Consider the following 20437-nt stretch of genomic DNA (forward strand, 5'->3'; position numbering starts at 1 on the left):
GAGCCATTCTCATAATCTCCATTCTAAAGATAGGGTAGGCAGTTTGCCTAAGGTCACAGTGAGTGATCTGAGAGACAGGGTTAGTCAGACTGCTTTTTGATTACTGTGCTGTCTTGCCTATAGTTTGCTTTTAAGCAATGTGAAATGACTGTTGTTAACTTACACAAAAGGAAATTTAATAGAGGCATTCTCAATTGATTAGAGAGTGAAGGATGAATTTTGGAATGAACAGAGACCAGAGTGAATTATAGAGTGTGTAAACCAGTATATGACTAAACTGAACTTTGCTCAAAATTCGAATTCCAGGATAGAAATTGTCTTATTTTGGGCTATATGTCTTGCCATTTAGTAGGGAAAGTAGGTTCTCTGAATTTTAGTCCTATGAGAATACAATGAAGAAGTATTTCTTTTTTATTTCAAAAAATTAGGGAAGGAGAGAGGTCTTCCATTTGCTGGTTCATTCCCCACATGGCTACAATGGTCCAGTTGGGACTGGGCCTGGTGGAATCCATAAGCCAGGCATAATAGCAAGGAACTGGATCGGAAGTAGAGCAGTCAAGACTCAAACTGGTGCCCATATGGGATGCTGGTGCTGTGGACAAAAGCTTAACCCACTATAATACAATGCTGGCCCCCTGGAAAGAGTACTTTTTTTAAAGGTTTATTTATTGGGGTGCAACGGGTTAACACCCTGGCCTGAAGCGCCAGCATCCCATATGGGTGCCAGTTCTAGTCCCGGCTGCTCCTTTTCCGATCCAGCTCTCTGCTGTGGCCTGGGAAAGGAGTAGAAGATGGCCCAAGTCCTTGGGCCCTTGTACCCGCATGGGAGACCCGGAAGAAGCTCAGATCGACATAGCTCGGATCGGCTTCGGATCGGCGCAGCTCTGGCCGTTGCGGCCAATTGGGGACTGAACCATCAGATGGAAGACTTCTCTCTCTCTCTCTCTCTGCCTCTCTCTGCCTCTCCTCTCTCTGTGTAATTCTGACTTTAAAATAAATAAATAAATATTTTAAAAAGTTTATTTATTTATTTATTTGAAAGGCAGAGTTAGAGAGTGAGAGAGACAGAGACAGTGAGATCTACCATTTGCTGGTTCACTCCCCAAATGGCCACAATGGCTGGAGCTGGACCAGTCCAAAGCCAGGAGCCAGGAGTTTTTTCCAGATCTCCCACATGGGTGTGGAAGCCCAAGTGGTTGGGTCATCTCCGCTGCTTTCCAAGGTATTTAACAGGGAGTTGGATCAGAAGTGGAGCAGCTGGGACTTGAACTGGTGCCCATATGAGATGCCAGCACCATTGGCCGTGGCTCTACCTGCTATGCCATGGTGCCGGCCATAAGAAGGAATATTTTTAATGAAGTAAACTGTAGTGCAGTTGGATAAGTGAAATGTATGGTAGGGAAATCAAACAGATTTCCGTTGTTGGAACTCTATAGAACAGTAATAATTGGTTTAGAAAACAATATGGAGTGCCACTTGATGGATCTACTTTGTTCTTTGTTTAGCGTTGGTCATTATGGGAGCTGAGGATAGTTGAAAAAATAGATGAAAGTTTTAAAGTGAGAGTCAGTGACTCTGCTAATGTCAAGTGTGGGTAAAACTTTTAAAATGTTATGGATTCTATTAACATATTTCTTTTTAAGCATTAAAATTATAGTGTGCAGTATGGCAAAGGTAGCTCCTTAGGCTGCAAGCATTGGAGGTCTAATGTTTACTAATTATGTCTCCAGATTAAGTAGTTTATTGCATCGCTGTAACTGTGAGATATTGGCCTTGTCATTTCATTTTTTGATGCAATGAAAAGGAACTATATTTATTAAATTTAATCTCAGAAAAAATTATCTGTGGGTTGATCATGCATATCAAAAGTATGCTAGCAAACTAAAAGGACAAAGAATCAAAATACTATCTAGTTGGGACCTGATTATTCCAATAATGTACCGAAACAAAAAAATTATTTCCTAGATTACTAACACTATTGCTTTAATTTCCCCCACACTGTGTTTAGTGCCAGACTAATTGATCTTTATATGGCTGTATTGGTCAGGCCTGGGCGAGGCCAAAGCCAGGATCCAGGAGCTTCTTCCAGATCTCTCACTTGGGTGCAGGGGCCCAAGCACTTGGGCCATTCTTCATTGCTTTTCCAGGTGCATTAGCAGGAAGCTGGATTGGAAGTAGAGAAGCCGAGGCTCAAACTGGTGTCTTTATGGAATGTTGGCACTGCCAAGTGTGGCTTTACCTGCTACACCATAGTGCTGACCCTTGATTGATCTTTCATAAATGAAATAGCAGGGGTTGGCACTGTGGCTTAGCAGGTTAAGTCACCGCCTGCAGTGTCAGCATCCCACATGGGTGCTGGTTCTAGTCCCGGCTGCTCCTATTCTATCCAGCTTTCTGTTATGGCCTGGGAAATCAGTATAAGATGGCCCAACTCCTTGGGCCCCTGCACCCACATAGGAAACCCAGAAGTAGCTCCTGGCTCCTGGCTTTGGATGGGCCCAGCTCCAGCTGTAGTGGCCATTTAGGGAGTGAGCCCGGGGATGGAAGACTTCTCTTTCTCTCTCTGCCTCTGCCTGTCTGCAGCTCTGCCTTTCAAATAAATAAATAAATCTTTAAAAAAAAATAAAATGAAATAGCAAGTTTATTTTTGAAAAAAGATATTATAAACAAGGGACACATAACCTGAAGTGGCTATTTTGTTACAGGGGAAAAAAATGCTTGCTTTAGTTTTATGTGGTTTTAGAAGTACCTCCTAACATTTCTTCCCTATGGTATACTCAGAGAATACTTTCTGTTGACATTTATTTATGGGACATTATTAGCAACAGTTTTCCACAGTATGCTTTTTATATGTTTTTGAGTATGTTACATGTATAATATTTACAATGACTCTCCAAAATAGGAACAAAAGGTTCAGTTACATCTTTTGGCTAAAGAAGATTATCATAAGCAACTGAATGAAATTGAGAAATACTATACTGCAATAACAGGTCAATTTGGATTGGTAAAGGAGAATCATGAAAAGTTGGAACAAAATGGTAAGCACTATCTTATTTAAACTTTCATAATTCAGTGGGGAATATTTAAATAGACTTTATCATGATTAAATTGAATTTATCTGATACTAGTAATAGTAAATGGTAGTTTAATGAATACTAAATTAAATGTAACCATGTGCATTGCGTTGGGACTGTTTTCCCAGTTCACATAAGTGATACTTGCTTTTAAATGTATAGTGAATATAATATTTTCTTAAGTATCTTTCATTTTGCAGTACAGGAAGCAATACAAGTAAATAAAAGACTTTCAGCTTTAAATAAAAAACAGGAGTCTGAAATATGCAGTTTAAAAAAGGTATGATTGATGTATTCTACACTACAAAGTAAAAGTCTAAATAGTTTTATGGAATAGTACTAGAAGCAGTTGGGTACTTCTTTGGCAAAAGGAAAAGAATGTTTTAATATAGATTCATGAATTTTGAATTATGACTGTACTAATATAAAGAATCAATTTGTCCTGATCCATTCAAAATGTTGTCTTTGACTTGTGAACAGTAGCATGCATTTTTATCCTGATATGAATAACTATTAAGTATTCACTGTATGCAAACTTCATTATTCATTCATCCAATATTTATTGAGTTACTTTTATGTATCAGTGTTACTTAGGATATAGATAAGCAGAAAATAAAAAGTATTCCAACTTTTATGAAGTTTACAGTCTAATGGAGGAGTTGGGTATAAGATAATTACACAGATCAAATAATTGACAAATTTTTAAGTGATCTGAAGATAAAGGATGTGATGACGTTATTATAAAGTGACTCCATTAGATTGGGGATAAAAGGGTGGAGGAGGGAGGGGAGTAATGTTTCAGGGGAGGGGAATAGCATGCTCAAAAGTCTTGAAGTAGGAAAGTGTTTAGTATATTTGAAGAACTAGAAAAAATCTGGTATGGCTGAAGCATTATGAATGAAGGGGTGCATTGAACATTTTTCTGGATTTGTTACTGAAGAACAGTATCCCTGTTTCTCCTTCCTAACCTTATTTAAATTTTTGTTTTGATGTTTACAATGTAAAGCCCTAATTTGACAGAGAAGGCCATAAACATATGTCTCTTTGGATAACAACCATTGTTTCAGCAATGGAAAATTATCTTAGCTTCTGATTATAAACTAGGAAGAATGTAACTTCCGCAGCTGTGCGTTGCAGTCATCCCACATCCATGAGCAAAGCCAAAAAGGAGGAATTTGACAATGTGAATGCCAGATTGGTTGTAGCATAACATAGCTGTTCATTTATGACATTGTTGAGAACCTGAATCAACCAACCCTGCATCTTGTCCTACCTTTACTTTCCAGTTATTAGAGTCATTAGTCCACATTATTACTTCACCCAGTTTCATTACAGCCATTTCAGTTTTCTGTTATTTGCATCTAAAAATTTCTCAGCTGATAAAATGCAGTTGATACATGAGGAAGAAGTACTTTTTTTTTTTTAAGTAGGCTGTCACTTTAGAAAGCATTGTTATCAATGTCCATGATTCCAAATTGTTCTTTGGAAATAATATATGGAAGAGTAAAGAGAATTTTATTACCTTTAAGATTTTGAAATCTGAATAACAGAAAGAGTAAGAAACTTAAAATGTGGGTCCGGTGCTATGGCGCAGTAGGTTAATCCTCCGCCTACGGCGCTGGCATCCCATATGGGCGCCAGTTCTAGTCCCAGCTGCTCCTCTTCCAATCCAGCTCTCTGCTATGGCCTGGGAAAGCAGTAGAAGATGGCCCAAATGCGTGGGCCTCTGCAACCACATGGGAGACCCGGAAGAAGCTCCTGGCTCCTGGCTTCGAGTTGGTGCAGCTCCGGCCATTGCAGCCATTTGAGGAGTGAACCAACAGAAGGAAGACCTCTCTGTCTCTCCCTCTCACTGTCTGTAACTCTAACTCTCAAATTAATAAATCTTTTAAAAAAAACTTAAAATGTATTTTAAGGGACAATTTTTAGTATTTTATACATTCTAATACTAATTTTATATTTTATGTGGTTTAGTTTTTTTTTTTTTTTTTTTTTTGACAGGCAGAGTGGACAGTGAGAGAGAGACAGAGAGAGAAAGGTCTTCCTTTGCCGCTGGTTCACCCTCCAATGGCCGCCGCTGCAGCCGGCGCACCGCGCTGATCCTGGCAGGAGCCAGGAGCCAGGTGCTTTTCCTGGTCTCCCATGGGGTGCAGGGCCCAAGCACCTGGGCCATCCTCCACTGCACTCCCTGGCCATAGCAGAGAGCTGGCCTGGAAGAGGGGCAACCGGGACAGAATCCGGCGCCCCAACCGGGACTAGAACCCGGTGTGCCGGCGCCGCAATTTATGTGGTTTAGTTTTTAACTTTAAGAGCAACTTTTTATTTTTAGACTTCTGTACAGACACTAATCAAATCTAATGACATTAGATATATCACTCATTTAAAACTTGCAATCATTAATTTTCCCAAAGATAATTTTCATTTTTCTTTTATACTGTTCTATGATTTTGTCCAGAGCAGTTAAGTTACTGGTTTGTGATAAGATGGAATTTCTTTCTTTCTTTCTTGGTGTGTGTGTTTTAAGCAAAGTGAAGCAGACCAAGCTTTGTTGTTAGATAAAGCAAGGTATTCCAGTTCTGCATGCTGGGTTCACTGTTACAGCAGTCCTGAAGAATTCCCGATATTATCTATGAGCTGCATTCATAACTTCTGTTGTTTGTCTGAGTAAACGTCAGAGCACTCAAGGAGATAGTGATATTAAACAGACTACCCCCGTGCCAGAAAAGGAGGGGTGAAGGAAACAGCAGCATTGTATTTATGACTCTAGGGACTATAAGTTGTAATTTAATGAGATCAAAGCATGTGCTGTTTATTTGCTGTACTAGCAGCTTTGAATAAATGGTTAGAAAACAGTCAATGTACTGGAAGTTCAGATTGCTTACAAGCTTACAGGCTATAAAATTCAAAAAACATTTTTCAGTGGAAAATCATTTCATAGAGGTCTTTGATTTTAATTTATTCTCCTAAGATTAAGTAATTACCATATAAGAAGAAAAGATGTAAGAAATTATTAGTTCTTACTTTTGTGAGTCATATGCTGGTTTTCCATCTCTGCCCTTCTCTTTCAACTCCCTGTAGTTTCATAACAAATATTGAAAAAGGAAATGTATTTTAGGATATCTCCTACAAGGCTTAGTTGATTCTAACAGTTCCACATTTTCAGTTGTTGAAAAATATAGAAAAATGCAGAAGTCTTCTGTGTTGTTACCTTGAAGGAGAACTCTTCTTTTCAGAGAAGGTGGAGGGGTTTCTCCTGGTTCCTGCTGTTATCTCTCTTGGCTTGCTCCAGTTTGCAGGGGGCCTGCTTGCTCCTACCTGTTAGCAGCATATTCTTATGATGCTCTAATCTCTGTAGGCTCTTTGGATTGGGATGCCATTTGGGGCCATCACTGAGACTTGCTCCTCAACTGGCCTCCACACACAGTTAGCAGGTTAACTGACAGCTGCTTGTCAGCTTCCTTCCTGGCCATTGCTAGAAAAGATGACTTTTCCCACACTGTCAGAAGGGTAGTCATAAAAGCTCAAATATCTGCCAGGTAAGGTTATGAGTTGTAAAATATCCCTTAGCAGTGCACTAATTCCTCAAGGTTGGCTTTCAAGCCTTTAAAATGGGCCTTCTAGTTATCCAAGTCATAGGAGATAAATGGCACATGCACATTTCGCAATCCCTCTTCCCCATCTGGAACCTGACAGGGCAAAACATGCCTACCCCAGGCTTATAGGTAGAAAGTCCCATGCTGGGTCATCAGGAAGGGATGTTTATGTTACAAGCCAAGCTACTCCTGTTCCTGTGGATAGAGGGTTGGCCATGGAGTCAGGGGAATAGTATTGGGGGGAAGTGTATTTTCTCTTTCAAGCTATTTTTCTCCATCAAGGAATTTTCAGAAACATATTTCTTATTTTTTTTTCTTCATCATGAGACAAGCAAAACGCCAGATCATAAAGGCACAGAAAACTGCACCTACCACTGAGATAAGGCTGGTGCCCTTTGGAGGAAGTTTACTAAAGTCCAGCAGTGGCACCCCACTATACATGAGGAAAAGAGATTTTTTCCAACTAGACAGGCACAAAAAACGCATTGCTTGCAGACCATTAGGAGTGAACTATAGGAAGGAAGGAAGGAATCTCCCTCCTCTCTCTCCTCCGCATCGCTCACTCTTTCTGTCTTCTCTGCCTTTCAAATCAATAAAGAAATAAATCTTAAAAGAAAAAAAAAAAAGGAAAGAAAGGGGTCCTGGTGTCCATTTCATCTCTTGGATCTTGAGTCAGCAAGTCAGGAGTGCCAGACACCAAGGGAAACTTCCCATCCTGGTGAGAGGGAGTAAGCCCTTCCCAGAGAGTGATGAGTAAGCACAGGTGAGCTGCTGCAGCCAATTGCTTCACTCTTGGTTCTCGAATGCCCTGATCCTAGACTAGAGACAGTCCCATCTGTGTCAGCCGACTTTGTTAACAGAGGCAAAGGGCCTCCTGTTTGCTTACGGTGTCACTGAATAATTAATGTTAAATAGGAGTGGTTCAGAGGAAAGTTTTATTTACTTATGACAAGTACAGGACACAATGAGAAAGTAGTCTCAGAAAAGCAGTTTTCTTGGGCTTTTTTTTTTTTTTTAAGATTTTCTTTTTTGTTTGAGAGGTAGAGTTATAGAAGGAGAGACAGAGAGATAGGTCTTCCATCCACTGATTGACTCCCCAAATAGCCACAATGGTCGGAGCTGGGGGATCCAAAGCTAGGAACCAAGAGCTTCCTCCAGGTCTCCCATGTAGGTGCAGGGTCCCAAGCACTGGGACCATCCTCCACTGCTCTCCCATGCCGTAAGCAGAGAGCTGGGTTAGAAGAGGAACAGCAAGGACACGAACTGGCACCCATATCGGATGCTGGCACTGCAGGTAGAGGCTTAGCCTACTATGCCACAGCGCCGGCCCCTTTCTAGGGCTTTTATAGTAGATGTCACAGGAATATCTAAGATGGAGTAAAAGAGGAGGGGAAAGGCCCTTTTTGATCATATAGTATAAGCAATATACATCTCCATGCTTCTTCATCCATTGTATGTTCAGAAAATGGCAGCAATCTCCTGCCATAGGTAGAGAATTTAATACTTTGTACAATAAGAAAAGTTCAGCTTATTCAAAGTGGTTTCTTGTGGCTTTAAAAACTGCTCCTTGTTTGTAGTTGTATGGCTGCCTCTGGGTACAGTGTTGCAAGATAAATTGAGCTGGAGCATTCTCTGAAAAATAAACAAGATGTTCTGATTCTCTGTCCATATTCCAGTGTTCCCTGCCTTTTGCCTAAATTCTATACTCTTGGTTACAAAACCTGTATCACTGGGCCTTTTTTTTTTTTTAAATTGAATAAGTTAAGTACAGAGATTTCTTTTAAATACTCATGATGTTTAACTAAATACTGCACTATAGGGTGTAGATAGTAGTCAGAAACCCAGTAGATCTGAGTTGAGATTAAAACTTCAGGATGGGCCGGCGCCGCGGCTCACTAGGCTAATCCTCCGCCTTGCGGCACCGGCACACCGGGTTCTAGTTCCGGTCCGGGCGCCGGATTCTGTCCCGGTTGTCCCTCTTCCAGGCCAGCTCTCTGCTGTGGCCAGGGAGTGCAGTGGAGGATGGCGCAAGTGCTTGGGCCCTGCACCCCATGGGACACCAGGCTGAGTACCTGGCTCCTGCCATCGGATCAGTGAGGTGCGCCGGCCGCAGAGTGCTGGCCGCGGCGGCCATTGGAGGGTGAACCAATGGCAAAGGAAGACCTTTCTCTCTGTCTCTCTCTCTCTCACTGTCCACTCTGCCTGTCAAAAGAAAAAACAAACAAACAAACTTCAGGATGGCTGGCACCAAGGCTTAATAGGCTAATCCTCCATCTAGCGGCACCGGCACACCAGGTCCTAGTCCCGGTCGGGGCGCCGGATTCTGTCCGGTTTGCCCCTCTTCCAGGCCAGCTCTTTGCTATGGCCCGGGAAGGCAGTGGAGGATGGCCCAAGTGCTTGGGCCTTGCACCCGCATGGGAGACCAGGAGGAAGCACCTGGCTCCTGGCTTCAGATCAGCTCGGTGCACCGGCCGCAGCGCACCAGCTGCGGCAGCCATTGGAGGGTGAACCAATGGCAAAGAAAGACCTTTCTCTCTGTCTCTCTCACTGTCCACTCTGCCTGTTAAAAAAAAAAAAACTTCAGGATGCCCTAGCAGATTTTACCTTTGAATTAATTTCACAAAACTTTAAGAAGTTAAATTAGTTACTGAAATAACTAGATTTATTTTTACATCCTTTAGCAGACATAGTCATTTTAATTGTTATCCCATGTTTTTGAATATTTATCCTTGGATGAAATAATGACATCAATAAGTTCTTTTGTTGAATATGTTAAGTCAAAGACTATTTGACCTAGGACTAGAACAATGATTTATTATACCACCTTATTTCTGTGGTTGTTGTTTCTTAGTGAATTCTCATATCTGAATTTAATGCAGAATTAACCTACTTTAAACTCACAGTTTATAGTTGTTGATAGCAGTTAAAGTTATTTTCTAGCAATAAAATATGCTATTCTTTTACAGTTAACATTATACTAATGACTAATCTAAGCTTTATTTTTCCAGGATTGGTAGTAAAACTGCATTGCTCTGTTCACATTTAAACCAGGGTTGTTAATGTGATTGGAGTAAAGCTAGCTTGTTAAAACAGAAGTTAGGGGCCAACGCTGTGGCTCACTTGGTTAATCCTCCGCCTGCAGCACCAACATCCCATGTGGGTGCTGGGTTCTAGTCCTGGCTGCTCCTCTTCCAGTCCAGTTCTCTGCTGTGGCCCAAGAGGGCAGTGGAGGATGGCCCAGGTGCTTGGGCCCTGCACCTGCATGGGAGACCAGGAGGAAGTGCCTGGCTCCTGGCTTCAGATCGGCACAACATGCCGGCCCTGGCGGCCATTTGGGGAGTGAACCAGTGGAAGGAAGACCTTTCTCTCTCTCTCTCTCTCTCTCTTTCTCACTGTCTGTAACTCTGCCTGTCCAAAAACAAACAAACAAAAACAACAAAAAAATAAAAACGGAAGTTAAACTCTCTGTACTATGCTAATGCCTATCAATTTCTAAGTAACCTTACCAGCTATGAACTATTGTGTTTTTAACAGTAGTCCAGTTGACATTGGCTGCTGTCATCAAATATTTTTGTCATTTATTTATTTTAGTCACATTTTTCTTCATAGTGTGTTCATTATTCTTTTCTACTTATGTTCATTACAATTTTTACTTCCTGTTAGATTTCTGTATCTATTAAGTTGCTGTGGGATAAAAACTATGTATGAAGCCTGTATCTTTCTGGAGAAGTTTATAATCTACAGGAAAAGTCATTTTTATCAGCTTTGAGAGAGTGAATTTAATTCTTTAAACAAAGAAAATTAGACTTATTTATGCCACTTATTAAGAATTCAGAGCACTTTATTTTAAATGTAGGAAAAATAATTCTGCTATCTTATTGCAGCTGTAGAATCATAAGATGTCTGGGACTCAGCTTAATAATTATAGTAGGAAACAAATCTTTAAAAAATAGGAAACAGTATCTAAGACATAGTAGATGCTTAGTGCTTGTTACATGGATTATTAAATGTGAAGGGCTTTTTAAAGTTTATTATCGGCTGGCGCCAGGGCTCACTAGGCTAATCCTCTGCCTGCGGCACCGGTACCCTGGGTTCTAGTCCCGGTTGGGGTGCCGGTTCTGTCTCGGTTGCTCCTCTTCCAGTCCAGCTCTCTGCTGTGGCCCAGGAAGGCAATGGAGGATGGCCCACGTGCTTGGGCCCCTGCACCCACATGGGAGACCAGGAGGAAGCGCCTGGCTCCTGGCTCTGGATCGGTGCAGCGCCGCTGTAGCGGCCATTTGGGGGGCGAAACAACGGAAGGGAGACCTTTCTGTCTCTCTCACTGTCTAACTCTATCTGTCAAAAAAGTAAATAAATAAAGTTTATTATCCCCATTTTACTTAGAAAGAAGAATTTTAATAATGGAAAGCAAAGAAATGAGTAGTCTTTCATAACATACATGGACTATCTAAATCAACCAAAAACCCACCTAACTTTGGGCTGCCTTTTATGTGAGAGTAAATTTCCTCATTTGGTGATTTAGTTCTTGTTTTCTGATAGTTATAACCAAGTACACTAACTGATACTCTGATTTGTGATTTTCATTATAGGATATTGTGTTTTGTACAAAACAATAAGCATTTAAAACAAAATGAGTTACGTTTATGAGATGTATGTGATGGTTCACTTTATTTATTTAAGAAGCAGAGAGACAGAAATAGGCTGACAGAGATCTCCTATCCACTGATTTACTAGCCAGATCCCTGCAACAGCATGGTCTGGGCCAGGCCAAAGCTGAGAGCCAGAACCCAGTCTGAGTCTCCCATGTGGATGGCAGGGACCCAAATACTTGAGCCATCATTTGTTGCCTCCCATGGTATGGTGTGCATTAGCAGGAGTCTGGAAACAGAAGAAGAACTTGGACTTAAATCCAGAACTTCCAATATGGGATAAGGGCATCCCAACCAGTATCTTAACTGTTGCACCAAAGTCTTATTCTGATAGTTCACTTTTTAAAGGTCTAACAAGATTATAAATTCCTCTGGCTCCCTGATAATGTTTCTTTCCTCTCATTGCTCCAAAATTCTTTCCTGAGGTCTCTGTTATTCATTTATCATAGTCTTTTTTTTTTTTTAAAGATTTATTTATTTATTTGAGAGGCAGAGAGGTGTTCCATCCCCAGGTTCACTCACCAAATGGCTGTAATGGCCAGAGCTGGGCTGATCCCAAACCAGGAGCCAAGAGCTTCTTCTGGGTCTCCCACATGAATGCAAGGTCCCAAGCACTTGGGCCATCTTCCACTGCTTTCCCAGGCTCATTAGCAGAGAGCTGGATTGGAAAAGGAGCATCTGGGACACAAACCAGCACTCTTATGGGATGCCAGCACCTCAGGTGGAGACTTGACCCACGATTCCACAGGCGCTGGCCCTAGTATCATAGTCTTTCTTGTATTATACTCTCTCTCTTTCAATGAGCTTCTTGCAGATCACTTTATATATATGCATATATATACACACATTATATATATTCTCGTATTTCTCTTTATTTTCAACTTTGTGATTTACTATAACTTGGAGGGTTAACAGGTCACAGTTGGATTCTTCACTCTCTCATCCTTGAAAAAAAATTCGTACAGCTCTCCTTTCATAAGTAACCATCTTACTGCCTATGAAGGTGAATCATCACTGGCACACTATAACTTTGGGGGAATTCATCATATGCAGCCTTTTATGATTTGAAAAATATAAATGAAAGTTTTTTTTGAAAATAATAACTGTAGCTCCAGCTTAATGATTTGTGCATTTTGACTTTCTTATGAATCTGGTCAAAACATTTTCTATCTCTTGTTTTCTGTGGTCTTTTTAAAAATATTTATTTATTTGAAAGACTTATATTGAGAGGAGAGACATCTTCTACCTGCTGGTTCACTCCCCTTATGGCCACAATAGCTGGGGCTGAGCCAGGCTGGAGCCAGGAGCCAGGAGCCTCAGCTGGGTCTCCCACATGGTTGGCAGGGGTCCAAGTAATTGGGCCGTCATCCACTGCTTTTCAAGGCTATTAGCAGGGAGCTGGATCAGAAGTAGAGCAGTTGAGACACGAACCATTGTCCACATGGGATGCTGGTTTTGCATGCAGCAACTTTGCCTTCTTAGCTACAACAATAGGTCCCAGTTTTATGGTTTTTTAAATAACTAATTTATTAAAATTAAATATATACAAAAAATAAAACAATTTATAGTTAATTTATAATAAAAGTTTTTAAAATAATTGTAAAAGATGATAGTAACAACAGATAATATGAATAGACCATCTTCTGATGTGAAGCAGTGTTCTAAGGCATTGATTCTTGAACCCAGAATACCAAGAACTTCACCTACACGTTATTATTTAATTGGTTGTAAGCTGTAGCCGGGCATCAGGATATATTGAAGATCCACAGGTAAATATAATGGCCCACTACATTCTAGAACCACTGGATTAAACACTTCTATGTGTTATTTAATTCCATTTCTTAAAAGCAACTCTTGGCCAGCACCGCGGCTCACTAGGCTAATCCTCTGCTTGCGGCACCAGCACACTAGGTTCTAGTCCTGGTCGGGGTGCCGGATTCTGTCCCAATTGCCCCTCTTCCAGTCCAGCTCTCTGCTGTGGCCCGGGAGTGCAGTGGAGGATGACCCAAGTACTTGGGCCCTGCACCCCATGGGAGACCAGGAGAAGCACCTGGCTCCTGCCATCGGATCAGCGCGGTGCGCCGGCCGCAGTGCGCCGGCTGCAGCGCGCCGGCTGCAGCAACCATTGGAGAGTGAACCAATGGCAAAAGGAAGACCTTTCTCTCTGTCTCTCTCTTTCTCACTGTCCACTCTGCCTGTCAAAAAAAAAAAAAAAAAAAAAAGCAACTCTTAAGTCCAGTTATAAACTCCATTTTTACCCATGTGGGAACTCCACAGATGTTTGTTAAATGAGCCTCTGTCCTCCTTTCTTTTGCATTTTCCTGCAAATTAAATCATACTGGGACATACCAAGGAGAAATGAAGATGAAAGTTGCCTTCAGGGAGTTGATCTAAGTAGATTGACAATCCCTGTATCAAGAATGATTGGGCTGGTGCCGTGGCTCACTAGGCTCATCCTCCGCCTGCGGCGCCGGCACCCCAGGTTCTAGTCCTGGTTGGGGTGCCGGATTCTGTCCTGGTTGCTCCTCTTCCAGTCCAGCTCTCTGCTGTGGCCCGGGAAGGCAATGGAGGATGGCCCAAGTGCTTGGGCCCTGCACGCACATGGGAGACCAGGAGGAAGCACCTGGCTCCTGGCTTCAGCTTGGCGCAGCACACTGGCCGCAACGCACTGGCTGTAGCGGCCATTTGAGGGGTGAACCAACGGGAAAAAAACTCTCTCTCTCTCTCTAACTCTGCCTGTCAAAAAAAAAAAAAAAAAAAAAAAAAAAAAGGCTGGTTGATGTGAAAAGCTGTTAACCAGAGAAGAAGGCTGGAAAATTGTTGCCCCTCACTTGTTCATTTTCATCTTCATAGTGGTCCCTAATTTCTGCATTTTCCTATCTTTTTCTTTTGTAGCCAAGAAACTGTCAGCCAGAGCTTCTGACTCCAAGAACTTTCCCCTCCACAGAAGCAGGCTCTCTAATCCTTAAAATTCTTTCATTCCCTGTTTAAAACCCTTTAAGGTTCAAAGCTCCAATGTCACAGGAAGTAGCTAGATGACAGTGACACCCTTTTTTCCTTTGACTCCATAAACTATAAGCAACTAGAGCTGAGATTTATACCATACTTCCTTCTAGAGAAAACAGCCTAGGTTTGGCTAAATGCTTGCTCCTATGTAGTCTTAAATACATTTTTTTCATCTCAGTAATCAGGAAAAACAGAGTTTCTACTTCCTTTTCATTTTGATGTTTGTCTTTCACATTTTTTGGTATGCGTTTTTATTTCTTCTAGCTTTACCTAGAATAGTCTGAATTATCTTTTTTAAAAATCTCTAATCTGAATTATCTTTTTTTATTCATCTACTTTGTTCAGTCTATTTTATTCTCTTTTAGAATGTTGCATATTTTATATTTTCCCTTTTTCAGTAGTGTATGCACTGATTTCATGCCTGGATTAATACTGTACAATAATCTCAGCCAGTGTTACATTGTCTAGTTGAAAATATTTTTTAATATTTATTTGAGAAGCAGAGAGAGAGAGGGCCAGAGAGAACACAGAAGCGCTGCCATCTGCTGGCTCACTACCCAAATGCTTGCAGTAATATAATAATCCAGGTTTCCCATGGGGGTGTCAGGTAATTGGGTAATTACATGAGCCATCAATACTGTCTCCCAGGCACTGCATCAGGATCTACGACAGCACTAGAGGTCAAACACAGGGATTCTAATACAAGACGTGGACTCGAACTGGTGCCCATATGTGATGCTATGATCACAGGTGACTATGCCTCAAAGGCGATGCCCTAAACTTTTTTTTAAAAAAGCTTATTTAATGAATGCAGATTTCATAGGTACAGCTTTAGGAATATAGGGATTCTTCCCCCCATACTCACCCTCCCACCCCCATTCCTGTCTCACCTCCTACTCCCTCTCTCATCCCATTCTTCATTAAGGTTCATTTTTAATTAACTTTATATACAGAAGACCACCTCTATACTAAGTAAGGATTTAAACAATTTTCAAACACACACAGAGTATAAAGTACATTTTGAGAACAAGTTTTGCAGTAATTCTCATAGTACAGTTCTTATAGTACAGAGGTCCAACATGGGGAGTAGGTGCACAGTGACTTCTGTTAATTTAACAATTAACTCTCTTATTTATGATGTCAGTGATCACTCGATGCTGTTATCATGAGCTGCCAAGGCTATGGAAGCCTTTTGTGACCACAGACTCCATCAGTATTTAGACAAGGCTGTGAGCAAAGTAGAAGTTCTGTCTTCCCTTCAGAGAAAAGTACATCCTTCTTTGATGACCTCTCTTTCCACTGGGGTCTCACTCACAGAGATCCTTCATGTAGGATATTTTTGCCACAGTGTGTTGGTTTTCCATGCCTGAAATGCTCTCATGGGCTTTTCAGCCACATCTGAATGCCTTAAGGGCTGATTCTGAGGTCAGAGTGTTACTTAAAGCAATTGTCATTCTATGAGTTTGCTGTGAGGACTGTTTCCCATCCAAACTTCTTTTAATTGGTTTTCCAGAGTTCCAGGGCTTGGCCCATTTTACATATTCAGCATCATTTCCTATTGCTTCCTGACAGGTATCTTCCATTCTATTTAAACCTAAATCTTTGTTGCCATTAGATTAATTTTTAGTTCTTTCCGCATTTTTACTTTTTTCCATATCCCCTCTCCACATGTAAAATACCTTCTGTCAGTTTATTTGTATTAAATAGAGTTGAAGCAGGAAAAGATGGTACACTGAAATGGGTGGTTGAGAAAATCTTAATGAAAAAGGTGTTTACATAGTTGTGGATAGAGTTAAGGGGAGCCAACAAGGGATGGTGAAGCATGCAGAGGATAACAGTAGTGGGGGGATGATGAACCACTCCTATACCTGAAGGAGCAGGGGAATAAACCAGATCCTGGAAGCTGGAGAGAACTGTAGCTGTAGGTATAGAAGAAAGCTCAAAAGTCGAGCCGTGAGCCTTCATGATGGCACAGAGCCATTGCCCAGTTATGGTCAGATAGGGACAGGGCTAGAGAAATAATGTTTCTTTCTCTTCCTAGTCTACTTGAACTGCTACCATCTCCTACAGAGTGCACCCAACAGGGAGTCAGAGAGGCTAGGGGATTTTCTGTACCCACAGAGATCAGCCACATAGGGCACAGACCAATGTGGTAGAGAAAGAATATAAAATGAATCAGAAGGGACACAAAGAGAATAGTCAGTGTAGTATTTATTCTTATGTGTCCTGCTCTAGGCCTACCTCCTTCATCGAAACTTTAATTACTGTGGTACATGCTGATGTTCTCTTTGTGCTAGACATAGATATTATTTTGCCTGCCTGCTTTCCTGAGAACAGAGCTGTGTCTCTTGACCCACATTACTTTAGTAGTCATTTTATGTAGTACACATATCTAAAGTTGGTATGTGAGCTGAGACCAGCGAATCCTCTTCCAGATTTTGAACTTAAGGTTAAGATAGATTTGGGTGAGTTTCTGTCTAGGTGACTAAAAGAGTTAACATGTGGAACTCTGGAGGTGCTGGCAGCCTGTTTCCTGGGGGCTTCTCTTTCAGCTTCCTAGATGCCCTGCTCTTGGCCCCCCCCCCCCCCCTTTTGACTACTTCTTAGTCCTCTATACCAATTGCTTCTCTAACCTGTGAATGTTGGAGTTCCTTAAGATTCAGTCTTTTTCATCTTCTGTCCTCTGATAACTCTCTAAGTGAACCTACTTCTATAGCTTTTAATACTGTTTTGAAAACTGCATAAGAAATGTGGGTTTTTTAAGGAAATGGAAAATTATAGTGAGTACAATAAAGATAAAAATTGTGCTCTTACAGACTTAATGTTTCAAAAACTTTTTTTCTACTCAAGAATTGTTCATTAACATCATTCTTAAAACCTTCAGAAATTGAAGTATTAGTCCTGATTTTTAATAACAGGCTGATTTAGTAAGCAGAGAAATGTTTTGGAAGGATATGGCCATCTCAGACTTGAAAATAGTTTAAAAACAAGGGAGTCTGTACAGGACCCACCACCATAGGTTAAAACCAACATACAGGGTCTGGGTTGTGGCATAGGAGGTTAAGCCACTACCTGTGATGCCAGCATCCCATATGGATGCCAGATTAAGTCCCTGCTGCTCCATTTCCAATCCAGCTTCCTTATAATGGGCCTTGGAAAGCAGTGGATGATGGCTCAAGTCCTTGAGCCCCTGCACCCACATGGGAGACCTGGAGGAAGTTCCAGGTTCCTGGCTGCATCCTGATCCAGCCCCAAGTCATTGTGTCCATTTAAGGAGTGAACCAGTGGATGGAAGTTTCTCTCTCTTTCTCCTTCCTTCCTTCTCTCTCTATCCCTCCAACTCTTCAAATAAATAAAAATAAACCTTTAAAAAAACTCACTTCCTCTCTCTTCCAAGTAATGAATGGTATTTATAATTAAACGAACAACATCCATTGCTGAATAACGTACTACAGCCTGTATCATCTCTATTGACTGTAGTGAATGCTGCTACTGCTTCAGTGCTATGGTTGTTGCCAATAGAAGCTGAAAGTTACTACCAGGGTCTCCCAGATGGATTTGTAATAGTCCTTCTTGGTAATACTAGGTTCTGATCCATTGTCCAGTATCTAAGACAGGTTCATCCCATAGCAGAGCCTGGCATTTTTGGCATCTCTGGTGGGCAGTGGGCTCTCTAGAGTTCTTCTCAATACAATGGGAATTCAGGTGTTGTATCATCAGTACTGTAAGAATCAGATCATTGACATTTAGTAGAGACAACATACAGACAGAACAGCAGTACAGTCAGTTGCACACCAATTCAGAACTTAATTCAGGACTTCAATGTGTCTGAATGCTATCTGCTAAACTCAGTGGACTTGTAACCTTACAAGTGAAGACTGCTTTTAAATCCCTTTTAAATCCCTTAATCCGTAGCACTGCCATTTTTGTAAAATGCTAATTTTGTGTCATTTTCCTCTCAAAATCCAGCAGCAGTTAATTCCTCTTTATAGGATAAAATTAAAACTCCTTAGCTTGGTATACAAATCTCTCTCAATGTTTGTATCCTATCAGATTTCTAGCTACAACTACCAAAATTTTACCTCTCCCCCTTTGATGGTATATTAGCTTCACTCATATCTGATTTCCTTGAACAATAATGTGCTCTTTCATGTTTGTTTGCCTTTATGTGTATGGAACCTTTTGTAAGGAATATTTACCCCCTTTTTGCCCCACTTTGTGAATTTATCTTTAAAGTTCAGATACTACCTTTATGAGTAATTCCTTTTTTATTTTTAAAATTTATTTGAAAGGTAGACAGAGAGATCTCCCATCCACTGTCATACCCCAAATGCCTGCAAAAGCCAGGATAGGCCAGATTGGAACTAGGATCTCAATCCAGGTGTCCCATGTGAGTGGCAGGAACCCAAATATTTGAGTTATCACCTGCTGGCTCCCAGGTGCACATTAGTAGGAAGTGGGTTTGAGAAGAGCCAGGATCAAACCCAGGCACTCCAGTATGGGCTGTGACTGCTCCAAGAGTATCTTAACTGCTGTAATGAACACATATCCCTGAGAAATCCCTTTTTATGCCCTTAATCAAACTATTTCCTTCTTTATGTTTTGTATACATTCCTGTAATACTCAGATAGTATGCATCACATTATAATTATTCCTTACATAATTTTTTCTTCCTGGATGCTAATGCATGTGGGAGTTGACTATCCTTTATTATCATCATATCTCAGAAGATGTTGGTTGAATAAGTAACGAGTAAAAATATTCTGCTTTTGATTTTTTAAGTTCTTTTAGTTACTATGCTCTTTTTAAGATCCAGGGTCATACATACTATCACTATGTTGTTAACCTTGCCTGTTCCATAGTCACAGATTGCATTCCTACACTGGATAATCTTGCAAGGGAACCAGGAAAAACAGGCCTTGATGAACAAATATTATCATCTTGATGTATGAAATACAGCAAATTATATTTATACATCAAGATGATATCACTGGGGCCGGCATTGTGGCATAGTGGGTAAAGCCTCTGCCTGCATTGCCGGCATCCCATATGGGCACCAGTTCAAGTCCTGGCTGCTCCACTTCCGATCCAGCTCTCTGCTATGTCCTGGGAAAGCAGTGGAAGGTAGCCCAAGTGTTTGGGCTCCTGCACCTGCATGGGAGACCCGGAGAAAGCTGCTGGCGCCTGGCTTTGGATTGGCCCAGCTCCTGCTGTTGCAGCCACTTGGGAAGTGAACCAGTGGATGGAGGACCTCTCTCTCTTTCTCTCTCTCTCTGCCTCTGCCTCTGCCTCTGCTTCTGCCTCTAACTCTGCCTTGCAAATAAATAAGTACATCTTTAAAAAAGAAAACATGATATTGCTTTCCTATGATGAAATATGTGTACTGAATTTTCTGAATTTTTTTTCTGTTAAGGAACTTAAAAGAGTATCCTCAGACTTGATAAAGTCCAAGGTCACATGTCAATATAAGATGGAAGAAGAAAACATCAACCTAACAATTAAAGAACAAAAGTTTGAAGAACTGGAAGAACGACTGAACGTGGTATTTGATTATTCAAGTTTATAAAACCAGTATTTTTAATAAAATGTATGTCAACTTCAGTAGTATAGTACACAGTATTCTTTCTTTTTAAGGTTAATATTCATAATAAAAACTAAGGTATTATGACTCTGGTTTTTAAAATCAGATAATTTTTGGCATTAGCATGCCATTAGGACAATAAAATTTATCTATAACTCTTTTACTTCCACTTAATGTGGTTTCAGATAGTGTTGTGTTATAATAGTGTATCCAGAATGGCTTTGGAGAAGAGAAATTTGTAGTTTTTAACATTTATAGTTTACAACAGCCTATACTGGGTTTCTAATACCTTCTTCAATTAACTGGGGTCACTGTTTCAACCCCAAATGTGGGTACTCTGATCAGTAGATCATGATGCTCCTAAATTTGTTGTGCACTGAATTTAATGTAGAGTTTGCTAAATTTATATCATAACCTTAAAATTATTTAAACTTTTAAAGGAATTAGAATTAAATAAGAAGATTAATGAAGAGATTACCTACATTCAAGAAGAAAAACAGGTAAGCAATCATAAGATGTTTTGAAGCCAATAAA

At 40.7% G+C, this 20437-nt stretch overlaps 1 protein-coding gene across 4 annotated transcripts in view; it reads left to right on the forward strand.

Annotated features, from left to right (window-relative positions):
* The window catches only part of CCDC73 (coiled-coil domain containing 73), a 154902-nt gene that overhangs the window by 99998 nt on the left and 34467 nt on the right, over positions 1-20437 (forward strand). For all 4 annotated transcript variants that reach the window (XM_089309806.1, XM_089309814.1, XM_089309802.1 and 1 more), the window contains 4 exons: positions 2903-3038; positions 3275-3354; positions 19736-19864; positions 20344-20403. In XM_089309806.1, the coding sequence (XP_089165932.1) occupies positions 2903-3038; positions 3275-3354; positions 19736-19864; positions 20344-20403 (405 nt within the window). The remainder of the gene's footprint in view (positions 1-2902; positions 3039-3274; positions 3355-19735; positions 19865-20343; positions 20404-20437) is intronic.

This window comes from Oryctolagus cuniculus, chromosome 1 (genome assembly GCF_051225735.1).
Source record: "Oryctolagus cuniculus isolate XC-2025 breed Fujian yellow rabbit chromosome 1, ASM5122573v1, whole genome shotgun sequence".
NCBI classification, from domain to species: domain Eukaryota; kingdom Metazoa; phylum Chordata; class Mammalia; order Lagomorpha; family Leporidae; genus Oryctolagus; species Oryctolagus cuniculus.